The sequence below is a fragment of the Panthera onca genome, chromosome E1, assembly GCF_046562875.1.
Source record: "Panthera onca isolate mPanOnc1 chromosome E1, mPanOnc1 haplotype 2, whole genome shotgun sequence".
Classification (NCBI taxonomy): Eukaryota; Metazoa; Chordata; class Mammalia; order Carnivora; family Felidae; genus Panthera; species Panthera onca.
Genome location: NC_138352.1, coordinates 11500617 through 11517046, shown reverse-complemented (window position 1 = coordinate 11517046; position 16430 = coordinate 11500617). Strand labels below are relative to the sequence as shown.

The window sequence follows — 16430 nt, the reverse complement described above, 5'->3', positions numbered from 1 at the left end:
GGCGACTTTAAAGGCGCCGGGCCAGAGCGAAGGGCGTTTCGGTGCCGCCGCCGCCGTCGCCGCCGCCCGGGCCGGGGAGGGGGCGCGTTGGAAGCAGAAAGCGAGCTGCGCCGAGGTGGTCGCGGGAGCAGCTGGTGACCCGCGCAAGATGAACCACAAGAGCAAGAAGCGGATCCGCGAGGCCAAGCGGAGTGCGCGGCCGGAGCTCAAGGACTCGCTGGACTGGACCCGTCACAACTACTACGAGAGCTTCTCGCTGAACCCGGCGGCCGTGGCGGTGAGCGGGTCGGGGTCGCGGGCCGGGCACGGGCGTCTCCGGGCGGCCGCGGACCCCTCCGGGCGCGTCTCCCCCGAGTTCCGATGGGCTCACCCGCACCCCGCGGAGGTCGGGGTCATCGGGGGCCGGATTCCAGGGCCGACCTCCTTCCGCCCGCGCCGTGGCCGCCGCCTGTCCCGGGGCAGCTGGAGGCTGACGCCTTTGGCGCCCTCAACAAGAGCCGTCGCCCCTAGACCCCTTTGGGCGGCGGCGCCCTCTGGGACCTGGCTGTCAAGGCCCACGAGTGGGAGCTGCGTAGCCCCCTTCCCCTGGTGGGGCGGCGCTGGGTGCGACGTGTCAGTCCGCACGCAGGTCCTTATCCCTTCCCCTCCGTCCCACCCCCCGCAAGATAAGCCGGAACAAGAATCTGGCTTCTTAGGTATGTCATAGCTAACCGGACCTGGGGGACGGCGTCTTCTACCGCTGGACTTTTTGTTTTGTTGCTTTTGTCTTTTCCTAACCGGATCGGCCTTTTCTGATCCCCCCAGGATAACGTGGAAAGGGCAGACGCGTTACAGCTGTCCGTGGAAGAATTTGTCGAGCGCTACGAAAGACCTTACAAACCCGTGGTTCTGCTCAATGCCCAAGAGGGCTGGTCTGCTCAGGAGAAATGGACCCTGGAGCGCCTCAAAAGGAAATACCGCAACCAGAAGTTCAAGTGCGGCGAGGATAACGACGGTTACTCCGTGAAGATGAAGATGAAATACTACATCGAGTACATGGAGAGCACTCGAGATGACAGCCCCCTTTACATCTTTGACAGCAGCTATGGTGAACACCCCAAAAGAAGGAAACTCCTGGAAGACTACAAGGTGCCCAAGTTTTTCACTGATGACCTTTTCCAGTATGCCGGGGAGAAACGCAGGCCCCCTTACAGGTAAAGTACTTGGGGGTGAAGCCCTTAGGCTCTTCTGTACGACAGGATGTGTCACCTGAGCGCGGTCCGCCAACCTTTTCCCAGAACACTGAGTGGTTCTCCTTGGCTGCACATGGAACTTAGGGGGTTACTGCTGCCTGCCCAGGCCCTGCCGCCACAGACAGGGTTCATTGGTTTGGGTTGCCACCTAGGCATCGAGATTTCAGAAGGCTCCCCAGGTGACTCGAACATTCAAGCCGAGTTGAACCACTGATCTTTAAGGGTGGCTTCTAATTTTTTTTTTTTTAACGTTTCTTTATTTCTGACACAGAGAGTGAGCAGGGGAGGGGCAGAGAGCTGGAGAGACAGACTCCCTTGCAGTCTCCAGGCTCCGAGCTGTCAGTTCAGGGACTTAAATCCACAAACCGCGAGATCATGACCTGAGCCGAAGTCGGATGCTTAACCGACTGAGCCACCCAGGCACCCCAAGGAAAGTTTTAATAGTTAAAGCCCAGTAGTAAGCCACGTCAGTGATTTTTATTTTTTCTGTTATGGAGCACTCCAGGCACGATTCGTTCAGCGTTCCCTCGTGGCAGGGTCTGCGTGATCTCTGAAATAGAGGTCACGTAACGTGTTTTACGAGACCAAGAACTCACGGTTTTGTAGCATGTGTGCGCAGAGTCAGTTTATCCTTCACATCTTGGACGTTTCTGTCCTTCAGGTGGTTTGTGATGGGGCCGCCACGCTCTGGAACCGGAATTCACATCGACCCTCTGGGAACCAGTGCCTGGAACGCCTTAGTTCAGGGCCACAAGCGCTGGTGCCTGTTTCCTACCAGCACGCCCAGGGAACTCATCAAGGTGACCCGTGAAGAAGGAGGGAACCAGCAAGACGAGGCCATTACCTGGTTTAGTATCATCCATCCCCGGACGCAGCTTCCCACCTGGCCGCCCGAATTCAAACCCCTGGAGATCTTACAAAAACCAGGAGAGACTGTCTTCGTACCAGGTATAGAGGAACTGAGAGAAAGCACATTGTTTGGTTTGTTTTATTTGTCATTTCGGAGCAGAAGTAAATGCAGAAGAAGTCAAAGAGATCCCCCTGCATGCTGACCCTAAATGAACGGACTGGGGCCCGCCTCGGACAGTGAGGTCTGTCGCTGTGCCATCAAGCACTTAGGGGGCTGCTGTCCACATTTCTTGTAACCTGAATCTATAGTGGCTGTCGGGAAATTTCCCGTATGTAAAGAGTGTGCCCATCTCTGTCCCTGGTAGTTACCTAGTGTCTTTGTGGATGTGCGGTGACTTGTGTGTATTTCTGCAAATTGGGTTTTTAATACAGTGTAGCACTGGCTGGGTTGAGTCAGGAAATAGGAACTTGGGGCCAAGAGGCAGGAAGTCCCATACCTGAAAACTACACTTTGGAAAAAAACAAAAAAACGACATCTTGTTATGATAGGTTAAGTGTCGAGGGCAAGGGTGTTTAATATTTAAGATAGGTCTTACAGGGTGCCTGGGTTGTTCAGTCGGTTGAGCGTCCGACTTCGGCTCAGGTCATGACCTCACAGTTCGTGGGTTCGAGCCCCGCATCGGGCTCTGTGCTGACAGCTCAGAGCCTGGAGCCTGCTTTGGATTCTGTGTCTCCCTCTCTCTCTCTGCCCCTCCCCTGCTCATGCTCTGTCTCTCTCTGCCAAAAAAAAAACATTAAAAAATAAATTTAAGACAGGTCTGAATAGGTGTTGAGATAGAAACTGAAGAACTTACTGCTTTTATAGTTTTGATCACAGTTTTGGATCAGCAGGGGTCCACACGCTTTTTCTGTAAAGGGCAGAGAGTAAATATTTTAAGCACGGGGGTTGGGGGGCAGACAGTGTTTACTCCAACTGCTTAATTCTGCCCTTGGAGCAGGAAAGCAGCCACGGACAGTCTGGAAATGAGCAGGCACAGCTGTGCTCCAGGAGAAGTTTGCACGGATTAGTTGTGATTCCTGGATCAGGAGAAGCATTTACCACTCTGGGTCTTCTGTCCCTGAGTCCCTCCCCGTAGATTGGAACCTGCTGTTGGCAGGGTTTTTGTCATTCGTGATTTTGTACGGAACCCAGCCCTGTTTAACTGCTTATTTGTTGGATTTCAGGAGGCTGGTGGCACGTCGTCCTTAATCTTGACACCACCATTGCCATCACCCAGAATTTTGCCAGCAGCACCAACTTCCCTGTTGTATGGCACAAGACGGTAAGAGGAAGACCAAAGTTATCGCGGAAATGGTATAGGTGAGAGACGTTTCCTTCTTCTTTTGCTTTGTTCCAACTCCGACCCCAGAGGCGAAGTAAAAAAAGTCCACCGCTGCAGTAACGTGTGCTGGTCTGAGGCCTGGGAGAGCTGGGGCTGCAAAACCTCATGGGCAGAGGCCAGGGGGTCCAAGGTCAGGGCTAGTTCTCAGGATGCTTGCCAGCCTCGAGGCGACAGGGTAAGACTCTGCATGTTTGATCAAAGTCAGTCCGTCAAAACACGGCCATGATTGGGGTGTTTCTTTTGTTTTCTGTTTTGTTTTGTTTTCGATTTTTGTCCTCCCCCCCCCCCCACCCCCCACCCCAAAGGCTAGCACTTAGCAAAGGAAGCCATGTTGTTTGGGTTTTATTTTGGTTCTTTCTTTTTCTTACTCAGAAGCATTATGCCCCTTTGAACTTACTACCTTCAGTTCTTGTGAGCGAGGTGACTGCCCTGGAGACTTAGCTCCTCTGTTTATCCACAGAACAGATACAGCACGGGCAGCGGCAGTGCAAGCCACCCCCAGCCACCCCGTGCCACTGTGTCCCAACCCTGACCTGGAGGGACCAGCTCTCGGGGTAAGAGAGGGATCCTGGCTTGGTCAGTGCTCAGCTTCCCTGCTGAGAGGGCCAGCAAGGGTGGTGGCTTTGTTCTCCCCGGACCCTCGGGCACCTGCGGCCCACTTACTTTGTCCCACCGGCCGCTGTATGCCGTGACTCGGTCGTTCTAAAGGCCTTAACCGCACAGCAGGTGCTTTGTCCCTGGTTAGTGCGGACGCCAGATTAGGTCCCTGAGGGGAGGGTTCCCGCCTCTGAAAGTCCGGTTCAGGTTTATCTTCGAGCGAGGGGAACCCTCTCTGTTACTCGACGCTTCTTATTTCTTACAAATCTGATTGTTTCTCCGCTTACGAAGGGAACTTAACCGAGCCCGACTGCAGTCACTAAACGCTGTGTTGTGGAAAGGAAGGGTTTAGAAAATCCACTAGGGAAGGTTCAGGAGGAAACAAACAGAAAAAAAACACAAGGAAGAGAGACTTTTTCTCCCAGGTGGACGAAAGCGCAGCCTGACTCAGGGCATCTGTGCCTCACACGTTGGCACTACGGCCGGCTCCTTCGCGAAGGTCAGAGTGAGCCGCGAGCAGCCAGTTCGCCTTTCCGGAGAGCCTGGGCGGCAGGCACGCGGGGGCTTCTGCTCCCGGCCTGCGGGTGCGTGTGTCCTCACTGCGTCCCCGTCCGGCACTCCCGGGCGCTCCCGAGAGAGGCAGGCCTCAGCTCCGGGTTCGGGGTTAAATGTGCTCGGTGTGCTCGCCGGTCCCAGCGCTGGGAACGACGTTTCTTGTCTCTCAGGATCTTGAAGCAAGAGCACCCCGAGTTGGCGGTCCTGGCCGACTCGGTTGACCTTCAGGAGTCCACGGGGATCGCGTCCGACAGCTCCAGTGACTCCTCCAGTTCCTCCAGCTCCAGCTCGTCCGACTCGGACTCGGAGGTGAGGCCCTGCTCCCTCCCCAGGCCTCCCGGGAGGTCACTGGCAGGGGGACTCGGCGGCAGCCTTCCCTCCTCCTGGCCCGGAGGGAGAGAGCGCCGATTCCGCCAAGAGCTCCGGCTGCCACCCTCCCCGCTGTGTGGTGAATTCCGCCCAGTTTGTAGCCTCGCGCGTGCGTGGGGGGTCATCGCAAGAACTTTGGGAGGCGAAAGGAGCGTTGGGGGATCTGGCTAAGTGAGCGGCCCAGGATCACACGGCTAGCAAACGGCAGCGTGGGCGTTCGGACGCAGAGCCGTGCGAGCTCAAAGCCCGTGCTGAGAATTTTCCCTGCGGATGTAACCCGTGAGCCTGGGATCCGCGCAAGCTCAGCGGCTTGTTAAAAGCTAACGGGATACCGGGGAAGAGGGACCTGTGCCCTCAGCGGGTGAAATTGCCGTCCTGCCGCTTCGCAGAATCTGTCGATTCGGTGTTCCCCAGGGGGCGGGGGAGCGAGACTGTGAAGGGCCCTATGTCCTCTCTCCCGCCTCGGGGTCTGTGTCCGCGCAGCGGGATCGCATAATACGGCGTCAGAGCGCCGGCTGTAGACCGTCCTTAGAGCCGCGTCTTGATTCTAAACCCGTAAGCCCCCCCATCAGAGAACGCTGGCGGGCCCCCCGGCGTCTGGGGGCAGCCGCGGCGTTTCCGGGGCTGGGTAGCGGGCTGTGTTGCGGAGGCGGCAGAAGCGGCTGCTTCGCTTCTGGGAGAACCCGGACATTTGTGCCGTTTCTGGAGGGCGGAGGTTGGTTGACAGACCGGGTTGCATCCGGTCGAATTCCTGCTTTTCTCCTTCCGTGTCCAGTGTGAGTCCGGGTCTGAAGGGGACGGGACGACGCACCGCAGGAAGAAGCGGAGGACGTGCAGCATGATGGGAAACGGGGACACCACCTCCCAGGACGACTGTGTGAGCAAAGAGCGCAGCTCCTCCAGGTGACCACGCACGGCCGCCGACTGCGTAGGAGGGACGTGGCCACACGAGGGGCGGGGCCCTGGGGAGGTCAGCCTTTCGGGTCCGCGGTCAAGGGGAGGGCCGGACAAAGGCAGAGAATGAGGGCGCTCTCGGAACACGAGTCCGTTCGCTCGGCCTTTGCTGCAGTGGCTTTTTTCACCGCTCCCGGTGCAGATTAACGTGGCTTCTTTTACGCGGAAAGGCAAGAATCTGTGCGGATGGTGCCAAGGACACCCTTAATGTTATTTAATAAAAATTAAATCCGTTTTCTATTCTTGCCATTTGTTCCCCTCGAGAATACCAGAAACCGCCCCCCCGCCTTGTTATTCTTGCGGCCTTGGGGGACAGCAGGGACTCCGCTGGCGTGCGCGCTCGGCGGGGAGGCGATGGTTACAGCTGTACGGGCGGCAGCGCGGGAGAAGTTCCCCGTGCCTCCTGAGGGCCTGAGGTGTGGCCTCCTGGCGTTGTCCCCCACTGCCGTCGTCCCTTTGGGCGCTCACACCGAGGGAGATGGCGGCACAGAACTCGGGTGTTTTGTGAGGTCTCTGGCCCGTCTCCCACGCTCGTTCAAACCAGAGTGGATCTCGATAAGCGAACGCTTAAAGTCACTAAGGTCATTTCTGCCGGTAGTGGCCCTGTGCTGGGCACCTGACGGGCTTACGGGGAGGGGGGTTGGTGGCTGCCGTGCGCCCCGGGGCCCGGATCCCAGAGCCCCTTGCCACGGAGCGAGTTGCAGCGCGTCTGCGACGGGGAGACGGGGAGACGTTTCGGGAAGGTAGTCAGATACTGAAGCTCCCGCGACTTTTTAAGTGTCTGAGGCCCCGGCAGTGCCGCGGACGATGTCCCTGTCGCGTCCTTTGTATCTCTGAGCAGAGTGTTGTCTTCGGTGTGTTAGGAAAGTTTAGGACCCGTGTTCCTTTCTGTCTGTTTCCCTCGTCCTCTGCAGTCACACTGGAATCCCACGAGAAGTTCAGGTGTCCTGTTCACCTGAACCTGTGGGACTAGAACGTGCATTCCTCAACCCAGTTGCCCTCTTCAGGCCGCTCTTAGATTTCACTTCTTGCCTTTTTAAGGCGTCTGTGTTGTCGCGGACTCACTCCTACCTGCCCGCCATGTGTGACTTTGTAACTTGGAAGGGAAGGTCGTAGGGACAGCCCTGCCCTTAATGCCACGTGGGGCCCTGGGGTTCGGCTTTAACGTTTCCTTCCAGCTTTGCACCCGCTGTGCTGTCTACATGCTGATTACAGGCAGTTGTACTTTCCTTGGCAGGATTAGGGACACTTGTGGAGGCCGGGCTCACCCCTGAGCAAAGAGAGAGACTGTCCCTGAGGTGGTTCCTGCGTACGTGGTTGGCGGCCACCTGACTCAGTTTTCACGTCTTCTGCTCCCTCCTTCTCCTCTGTCTTCTTTGAATTTGGATCATCCTTCTCTGGTCCAGGCTTCTGTCTTCGGTCAAATGCTGTTTTCACTGCTTCCTAAGAATAGATGGCCAAGAAGTTTAAAAGCTCACGACCCTCAGTGAAACCCCGAAAGGCTGCAGGTCCGTGGGCCCCTGGGTGACAAGGCCTGTGCTGTCTCTGAACCACGCTGCTCCGCCCCGAGGCCGGAGGGCCGCCATCCCGGGAGCGGCCGGCTGCGTCTGACTCCTCACCGACCGTTGGTGCGGAACCTCTGCCGTCCGAGAGCCGGCTGCCCACCAGCGGGCCCCGAGGGGCGAGCGGACTCGGATTTGCGTGCGAGCCGGTTACGCGTACGAAGTGCCGCGTGTGCGCCACCTCCCCGTGTCACCCTTTGTCCGAAGCCGCGTGGCGGTGACCCAGCCGGCACGTGCGGCACCGCTCACCACCGCGAGCACTGTCTTGTGACGCGTTCCCTTCTCTCCGCCGTCGGAGGGCCTCGTGCGTCCCGGCGGTGTGTGTGTGCCGAGCGTCCTGGGGGGAAGGACGACGCGTCGGGGTTTGGGTTGGGGACAGAGGAAAGGTGTTCAGTGCATTCTCATCACGGAACGTGAATGAGGAACGGGGCTGCCACCTGACAGACGTGTCCTGGTCTTTCCTGCCGCGTGATCTGCTCCGCGAGAGACGTCGCGATGAGTGTCCCCGTTCGTTTGACCGGCAGACACGAGGTGGGCGCCTCGGGCTGCACGTCTGGAGCGAGGGCGTATACGGTGCTTCTCGCCTTTGGGATCTTGTCTGGGCTTCCAGACGACTCCGCCGTGAACGCTTGGGGATTGACCAGCAGGTTCCACGTCTTGCCCTCTTCATTCTTCTCTGCTTGCCTTAATCCGTCCCTGAATTCAACTAAACTTAAAAGGGGGCTTGGCAGGGACGTGCCGTCTTCTGGGTGGGAACGCGGGCCAGGGCACGAGCAGCCGGAGGGCAGAGGAGCGCTCACCGTAGTCTCCCGGGCGAGCCGCGAGGTGTGTGCACGCATCCTGGAATCGTGTGGTGTCGCCTCCCCCAGATCCTCCCGACACGTGGATTTAATCTGGGGGACCCAGGTCTCTTCTGTGCAGAGGTTACATTTTTAACAGAGTGGTTGTCATTTCTTGACACTAGGTCGGTCGAGTGGCTTTACTCTAGGAGGTTGGGCCCCTATTTTGTGTTTTCTGCATCCTCAAATGCCAATCCAAAGAAGCGGCCGGATGGGATGGAGAACGTCTGCCACCTTCCTCAGTGCTGGCGCCCGTCACCCGCCCTCCTTTCCCCGCCCGGCCACGGGGCTCAGGCGGCCCCGGGCTCCAGGGTGTGTGTGCGTGTGAGTAAAGTCACACACGGAACTTGTAACCTGTTTGTATTAATACCTGAATGGTGTTCCTCCTCCTTTTTAAAATTTTCTTGCCATCTTCAAAATAATTTTTTCATCTCCCCAGTATTGCTACGGGGCGATCGCACCTTCCTCTCAAGTTCGTACCAACTTCTCTCTAAGCCTCGGTTTAAAGGAAAACCAACAAAAGCAAAAGGCTATTCGCCGCCAGGGGGCGTGCAGTGGCTGCGACGACAGGGTAGTTTAAATTGGAGAGATTAGCACCCCCCCCCCCCCCCAGAGGCTCCAGCGATGGGTGATTCCTGTTTGACAAACAATACTCAGAAATAAGGGATCCAGCTCATCTGCAGGCTCGCAGTCCCTTCACCTGAAAGCATCTGGCTCACACAGATTACATGCTGCCACTGGGCTGTCGCTGGCCCGTGAATGACCATGGGACAGTCTTTGTTTTAGCCAGGCCGGGATTCAGCACCTCCCACGCCTCCCCTTTTACTGTCACCGTGGGCCAGCCGAGCACACCAGTATGGAAAGAAAGCAGGGATGGGGTGCGGAAACTGAGAAAGGAGTGGAGTGATGATAGCTGGGTGCTCACGAAAGTGGGGACCAGGGCCATCTGTTCTGACGTCAACCCTTCTGCCCGCGTGGCCTGAGCTGCTCCGCGTGCCATCAGCAGTAGTGAGAGAAGGATCCGCATGAAACTATTTTCTAGGGATTCTTCAACTTAAAACCCAATGCGCTGGGTCCTGGAACGAGGGCTCTTGGACCGGTAACGTCTGATAGGAGCAGGTGGATGAAGACACTCTGGGGGGGGGGGGGGGAGCCTCTGGGGCTTCGGGAGTGAGCACCAAGGGTTCTACCATCAGCCTGAGTATCCAGGGCCGCACACAGGTGCCTCTGGGGTCGTCAGTAGTGCTGGGATATTCAGGGTGACACCTTTGAGGGGAGAGCCACCAAACACAGGGACGTTGTTCACATTTGGCTCAGGCTCGCAGACGCCCATTGATTAGTCATTCGAGCACCCAGCCTGCGTTTGAGTGCCAGCCACTGTTCTAGGTGTTGGAGATGAAGCAGTGACGAGTCCAGGTCCCTCCTCTCGTGGAGCTAAGGGACAGTGAGTGTGCCGTGGTTCCCAAGGGTCACTGGTCGGGGTAGGTAGAGTCTGGCATATCCGTTTCCGCGGCCAGAAAAGCAAGTTCAGACTTTACAAAATACAAGTTTATGAGCGCTTCATAAAAGAACGTAATTAACATCATAGCCGTGTTCTTAGTATTTGGTTTCTCTTTCTAAATTAGCTAAAGATATCTAAGGGTAAGCAAGAAAGTTGCTGGTATAAGTTGCTTCGTGAATTTATTAGAGGTTCCGCCTGGATGTGATTTAGGACCTCAGACGAGCGTGTGGGACAGAGCGGGAGTTTTGCGGTAAATGTCGTAAAAAGTGCTTTCTAAGGACGTAGGCGTGTAAGTGCGCAGCTGTAGGTTCCTCGAATCCTGTGTAGCGTTTCCACAAGTAAGTCGTTTGTCATGTGTGCTGGTACTGTCGATGGTTCCCCGCGGAGCCTGGTTCCTCCTCACACTCCCCTCCCCGCCTTCTGCCACAATGTTCCAATGATGTCACATTCTATACAGCCAAACTAGACAAACCTCGTGCCCCGGCCCCTCAGGTGGTGGCTGTCATCGGTAGTTCAAAAACGTGACACTCCTCGTGTCCCCTGAGCACTGGCCCGGCCGGCTGTCTCCAGGGTGACCGGACAGTGCGGAAGGCCGGGGACCATGTGCCGAGTTGAGTCCTCGTGCCTCCTGCAGCTGTCACACGCACCCAGCAGCCTCCTACGTCTGCTTTCATCTCGCCGTGGGCTCCGCCACCAAATGCCTGTGGCTCTGCCATTTGACTGGTATTTTTAACTTTCACTTGGATGAAACTTGTTCATCATTTTAAATAAAGCAACTTGATTTGGAGTTGGGTTTTTTGCATTGTTCTGTTCTTGTTTCTTTCCGTTATTCATCTGATAGTTGATACAGAACGTGACCGAGTTTGCACAATGGGCCCTCTTACATAGCAGCTTTGAAACAGTGAGGACAGGGGACAAGGAAGAAGACCCACTTAGCCCGTAAGTCCCCTTGTGGTCAGAAGCCAGTAGCTAAGACCTAAGCCCCACTCCACATTTTGCAGTTACGGGCTGTTTTTCATCGGTCACCACTGAAATTCCTTTTGCTTGTACCTTCATATTATGTGATGCGGCAGGATTAAGCTTGCCTTTTGCCCATTGGTCATAACTGGACCAGGAGGAAGCCTGAGCACACGCTAGCATCTTCCATTTAAACAGCACTCCATCTAGGGGCGCCTGGGTGGCTCGGTTGGTTAGGGACCTCGGCTCAAGTCATGATGTCACAAGCCGTGGGTTCCAGGCCCGCGTCAGGCTCTGTGCTGACAGCCTGGAGCCGGGAGCCTACTTCCAATTCTGTATCTCCCTCTGTCTCTGCCCCTCCCCTGCTCACGCTCTGTCTCTCTCAAAAATAAATAAACATTAAAAAAAAAAATTTAAACAACACTCCATTCTAGCTTCTTGGCTCCCACCAGATGTCAGCTCGGGCACTGTAATTTTTCCAAAACAGCAGTAAATGTATCCAAAGCAAAAACCGTCACCCTGTTTTTTCAGCTGGTACCTGACACACTTCGTCCGCCCTGTGTTTATTGGGAGCGGGGGAGAAATACTGTTTCGGGTTACAGCGTAGTCATCTCAAACACACACTGTTCAGCAACAGAGCCCTGGAAGGATCTGGAGGAACAAAACCAGTACACTTCCCTTCATTCCACCTTCGCTACCTTCCAGAATTACTCCAAGAGGAAGAGCCAGTAGGGGACCAGAGTGGACACAAGGCACCTGAAGCTGAGTTCCAGAAACAGCCTTTGGGGGGCAGCCACGTTACAAGGACGCCCGTGTGGAAGGCTGCTGGGTCTCAGCCCAGAAGGGGCATCCAGCGGCCAGGCTCGGGCAGTGTCCTCTGAAAACGCTGTGGACGTGTCCGGGGAGTGGCCGGGAGTAAAGCGGGGTTGACCTTCGCTTTGCACCGTCTTGCCGGCAGTCCAGGGCCACGGTTTAGGCGAGCCTTCCGGCCTCACCGGGCCTCGGCATTCCGCTGGCGGTTCCAAAGTGCTGTGAGATGGCCTTCTGTACCGGGCGGAAATGCTGCGGAAAACGACGGTAATCTGAGGGCGCCCGTGGAATGAGTGTTGCAAGCCGGTTTTCAAAACAAAAATCTAAGCGCAAAGCTTAGGGGCCCGGGGCGGGGCTGGGACTCGTCCGGCCTCAGGAGCGCCGCCCCCAGGGGTCAGGCCCCGGGTCCCCCAGCATCGGAGCCACCCCCGGGGGAGGGAGGGGAGGCGGGGCGCGGCGGGGGCTCCGCCCCGGGGCGGGGCGCGGGCGGGGCGCGGCCGGCTCCCTCGGGGTCCCCGCGGGCTGGCACTCCGGCGGCCGCGGCGCGATGGAGGCGCCGGCCGAACTGCTGGCCGCGCTGCCCGCGCTGGCCACGGCGCTGGCGCTGCTGCTCGCCTGGCTGCTGGTGAGGCGCGGGGCGGCCGCGAGCCCGGAGCCCGCGCCCCCGGCCGAGGCCCCCGGGACCCCCGCGCCGCCCGGCCCCTGCGCCCCGGAGCCGGCGGCCGCGCCGGAGGACCCGGGGGAGCTCGAGGGCCCGGGGGAGCGCGCGGCGGCGCCGGCGGAGGCGGAGGCGGAGGCGGAGGCGGAGGCGGAGGAGCAGGCCGCCGAGGCCAGGCAGGTACGGACCCGGCCCTCCCGGGCGCCCCCTCCCCACCCCGGGGCCCCGCCCCCTCCGTCTCCCGGCTCGGGCGGGGCGGGGGATCGGGTCCCCAGCCTCGGGCCGGGCCGTCCCCGGGAGCGCAGAGCCCGCGGCCGGCAGGGAGGAAGGGCCCCGCCGGCAAACTCGCCCTCCTCCCCCAGAAGTGTCGCCGAGCGACGAGGCTGTCGGAGTTGTGTGCTCCGCTGGCGATCCTCTCTTCCCGGCCGGCCGGCCGCGGCTCCCGCCCCACCCCGCGCGGGTCACACCCACCCCTCACCCCGCACCTTCCCCCCTTCCCCCCCATCCCCCCGCCCACGGGTTCCCACATCCACGTGCATGTGGCACATTTCAAGGTCTGCAGTAATGAGAGTTGTCTCGATAAAGAAAAAAATAGTCATACTTGGGGGGGGGGGGGGAAGGAAAGCTGGCTTTTTTTTTTTTTTAAGCCAATTTGAAATCCAGACTCCAGAGTCAGTGATGTCTCTGGTGAAGCGCATAGGGTGGGGCCGATGGGAAAGGCACCGCACGATTGCGGTCATTTTTATTGTCGTTTTCAAACTGCACACGTGCTTTGGCACATCTCCCCCTGGGGTTGCAGATAAGCCTGGCCTTTATGGAATGGAAGGGCAAGATAAGGCCCCCCTACAGCACAGCTGAGCACCCCTGTGCTGAGCCTCCTGCGACTGCCCCACGCCTCACTCCCTGTGGTCCTTCAGCTCTGTCCTGACGGTGCCGCCTTGCTTCAGGATACCCAGAGAGATATGCTCTCACCCACCAAGAAATACACTTTTCCCAGTGCTTGTCTCTACATTGGAAACCCACTGGCGAGGCACAAAACCCACATTCCCAGGATTTCCTCCTCCCTGGGCCCCTGTAGGCTCCCACCCAGGGCCCACATCAGAATTAACTTCCCAGCTCCTCTGCTTGGAAGGGAGGATGGCCAGAGCGGTAGAAAGCGTGACCAGGCTGCCTTAGTGCCTTGTCAGTGTGTCGACAGTGCCCATTCTGAATTCTGCTGGACACGGTGGTTTATACTGGAGAGAACCCTCGAGGGGAGAAGGCAGTGAGGCTGGGGCCGGGGGTTTCTCTTTGCTGAGTAAGTGTGCCGGACCCCTCTGAGCAGGCGCTTTGTTTGACAAAGTGGGTGACTAATTGTGTCATTAGAGCGGATTCTAACCAGCCTGCCCAGGGCTGCTGTATCCGGCCCAAGGAAGACAGGGACTCCGCTTTAATGGAGGCCCTGCTGTTCTTGCTGACCTCATCCATGAGGATGGCAGGTAGGGTTTGGACCTGTGCTGATTTGTTAGGTTTGTTCCCGTATTTGGGATTCTGCCTGCGCTCACGGCTTCCTGGGAACAGGAGAGGCGTATGGGCTATTCTCAGCCGCTTGCCCTCAGCAAGCCCTGCTCACACAGTTTACACAGTGGCCCTTTATCACTCAGCAGCAAGTTCTAGACTGAAGTTTGCAGCGCCTGATTGTGGCATCCAGTCATGTCTTGACCCTCTGGGTTACAGCACCCAGGAGAGAGCTTTCTGCAAGGCCTGGGGGCCCTCAGCAATTCGAGATCTAGTGGGATGGGCCCGGTGCCCACGGTCAGTAGCAGCCAGAGCACAATTTGCCTCTGTCTGGAAAATGCTCGTCCTGTGGGGGGGAGTGGGTGCTTTGAAGGACAAAGCTCATCACAGGGGTTCACATGCGGGGCAGTTGCCAGATGACCCTGAGAGGCCGTCCTCCCACTGCGACACCCTGTCCCGACATCATCCCGACGCGAGGGTTATGTTGAAGTCAGTCTCCTCACCCGGAGCTCCTGCCTTCCCTTGTAGGTTCAGGTCCCCAACCGTTGCCGAGTTGCCCAGCCCCCGTCAACTCCAGCTGGCAAACACTAAATCATTGCCGTGCCTCAGGCCCCGGGATCAGGTGCTGGGGGCGGGGGGGGGGGACACCTATCACTGTCCCCCACTACTCTGCCTTCTTAGTGGTGGGATTACCCCTGGAAGAAGCTGTTAAGAAATTGGCTGGAAACAGACTTCTCATTATCATATTGCCGAGCCTGGAGAGCGGGTGGAAGGACCCTGGGGAAATGGGGGCTGGGGGCATACAGCCACCTTGCTAACTAATGGCAGTCCTTCTGATCCAGTCGTCCTTCTGCCCTGCCAGGCCTGGGAGGCTCAGGGCAGCTGCTTCCTTTGACTCACAAAGCTGATTATTGAGAAGGATCCAGAGCCCAGGGAAGCGGCCTTTCACTGTGGCTGTGGTTCACTGGGAAGCGTCCCCACGGTTGCGGGGAGCAAAGTAGCATGATGGCCCGAGACACCGGGCAGCCACTGAAGAAATGGGGGGTGAGCAACCGGCCAGGGCAGGGAGGCTGGGCATTGGGCAGAGCTCTATTATTAGAACCTCTTTCTTGTCATGTCTCCTTGGGGCGAGTGTAGGGGTGGGCAGCTGAGGAAGCGTGACAGGCATGCCACACCCTCACAGAGAATGGTGGCCAACAATGTCACGAACCAGAGCCGGTCCCTTTTAAGGCCAGGAAACAGTGCTCTTTGGTGCTGATGTATAAGTTGCAATTTTAGGATTACCAGGCTTCTTACCCAACAGGGGCGTGGATTCCAGCAAAACTACGTCGTAGGGTTCCCAAACGGTGGTCAAGGTGAAAGTCAGGGGTCACTCAGATGGTACTAGAGTGAGGTCTGGGCCAGAACTCAGACTTCTTGGCGCTTGGGTCCTGGCTCTGCTCAGCAACCGAGTGGGGACGGTATCACCAAACACAGAACAGGCAAGGACACTCTTCTAGGCTGAAGACTAAAGAGACAAGACAGACAAACGCAATGCCTGATCCTTGATTGGGTTCTGGATGGGGGTGGGGGTGGGGAGCCATGAAGAACGTCTTGGAGATAACTGGGATATGTTTCAAATAAATGGTTTATTAGATGATTTTGTTGTATTCAACACAGTTTCTTGCGTGATGCTGGCGTTGTGATTATGTGGAAATATGTTGTTGTCCTTAGAAAAATGCATGCCTAAACATTTAGGAATAACATAGAGTGATTCTTTTTTCTTCTTCTTCTTCTTTTTTTTTTTTTTTTTTTTTTGCATTTACTGTATTTATTGAAAAAATCCGCCTATAAGTGGACTTACACAGTTCAAACCCGTGTCGTTCAGGGGTCAACGTATCATGATGCTAATCGTTATACACACACACACACACGCACACACACACACACACACAGGGTGGGTGTGTACGTGGAGAGAGAATGGAAAGACGGCAAAATGTTAATAATCGGTGAATCTAGGTGAAGGGTACGTGAGTACCTTGTTCATTGTTTTATTCTTCCAATTTTTCTGTAGGTTTGGAATTTCTCAAAATACAGTGTTGGAGACTTGATGAGCACCGGGAAACTTATAGAATTGTTGAATCGTTACATTGGGCACCTGAAACTTTTATGACACTGCATATTCATTATACTTGAATCACAAAAAAATACAGTGTTGGAAAAAAAAAAAAGAAACCCAGTGGGGAATTTCTCAGGACGGGGCTTGGTTTTTCAGACCCTCGGGTGGTGTGGGTCTGACTGGGCTGCATAGCCTTACCTGCCTGTCCCCACTGTGCGGCGGGGCCCGGGTTCACCTCCTTTTTTTTGTTTTCTTTTTTTTGAAGTTTTATTTATTCTGAGAGAGACAGAGACAGCACGAGAGAGGGAGGGGCCGAGAGGGAGAGAGAATCCCAAGCAGGCCCCGCACCCTCAGCACAGAGCCGGATGCGGGGCTTGAACCCGTGAACCGTGAGATCACGACCTGAGCCGAAATCAAGCGTCAGCTGCTTAACTGACTGAGCACCCCCCCCCCCCCCAGGCACCCCCCCTGGTTCACCTCTGATGTTATCCTGCTGTTAGGTCCATGCTGTGTCCCCTACCCTCACCATCCTTGTCACCATGGCTGTGTCCTGCACGACCCCCCCCCCCC

General features: G+C 57.0%; 2 protein-coding genes across 4 annotated transcripts in view; both read left to right on the top strand.

The window, feature by feature from the left end:
- Positions 1 to 2: 2 nt before the first annotated feature.
- Positions 3 to 10632, top strand: JMJD6 (jumonji domain containing 6, arginine demethylase and lysine hydroxylase). Of its 3 annotated transcripts, none has more exons than XR_009614020.3 (7): positions 3 to 277; positions 805 to 1193; positions 1894 to 2180; positions 3306 to 3441; positions 3924 to 4017; positions 4786 to 4924; positions 5760 to 5833. XR_009614020.3 is itself a non-coding variant. In XM_060645270.3 (7 exons), the coding sequence occupies exons 1-7, from the start codon at positions 149 to 151 to the stop codon at positions 7210 to 7212; spliced, it is 1245 nt and encodes a 414-aa protein (XP_060501253.1). In that variant the 5' UTR covers positions 6 to 148; the 3' UTR covers positions 7213 to 10632. The 3 variants fall into 3 exon arrangements, 2 of the variants coding, with proteins under 2 accessions (XP_060501254.1, XP_060501253.1); XM_060645270.3 differs by lacking the exon at positions 3924 to 4017 and adding an exon at positions 7176 to 10632 and having other exon boundaries at positions 6 to 277; positions 5760 to 5887; XM_060645271.3 differs by lacking the exon at positions 5760 to 5833 and having other exon boundaries at positions 3929 to 4017; positions 4786 to 4900.
- A 1485-nt stretch (positions 10633 to 12117) lies between these two features.
- Positions 12118 to 16430, top strand: part of MXRA7 (matrix remodeling associated 7) — a 28735-nt gene continuing 24422 nt past the window's right edge. Inside the window, exon 1 of the mRNA XM_060645278.3 lies at positions 12118 to 12445. Within this exon, the coding sequence (XP_060501261.2) occupies positions 12155 to 12445 (291 nt within the window). The 5' untranslated portion in view covers positions 12118 to 12154. The remainder of the gene's footprint in view (positions 12446 to 16430) is intronic.

What these genes read in the sequence shown, in the direction of transcription:
- JMJD6 (XM_060645270.3), top strand. Translation starts at nt 149, where the DNA reads ATGAACCACAAGAGCAAGAAGCGGATCCGCGAGGCCAAGCGGAGTGCG. An exon ending in AAACGCAGGCCCCCTTACAG is followed by an intron (nt 1,194 to 1,893) that starts GTAAAGTACTTG and finishes TCTGTCCTTCAG; the next exon opens with GTGGTTTGTGATGGGGCCGC. An exon ending in TTATCGCGGAAATGGTATAG is followed by an intron (nt 3,442 to 4,785) that starts GTGAGAGACGTT and finishes CTTGTCTCTCAG; the next exon opens with GATCTTGAAGCAAGAGCACC.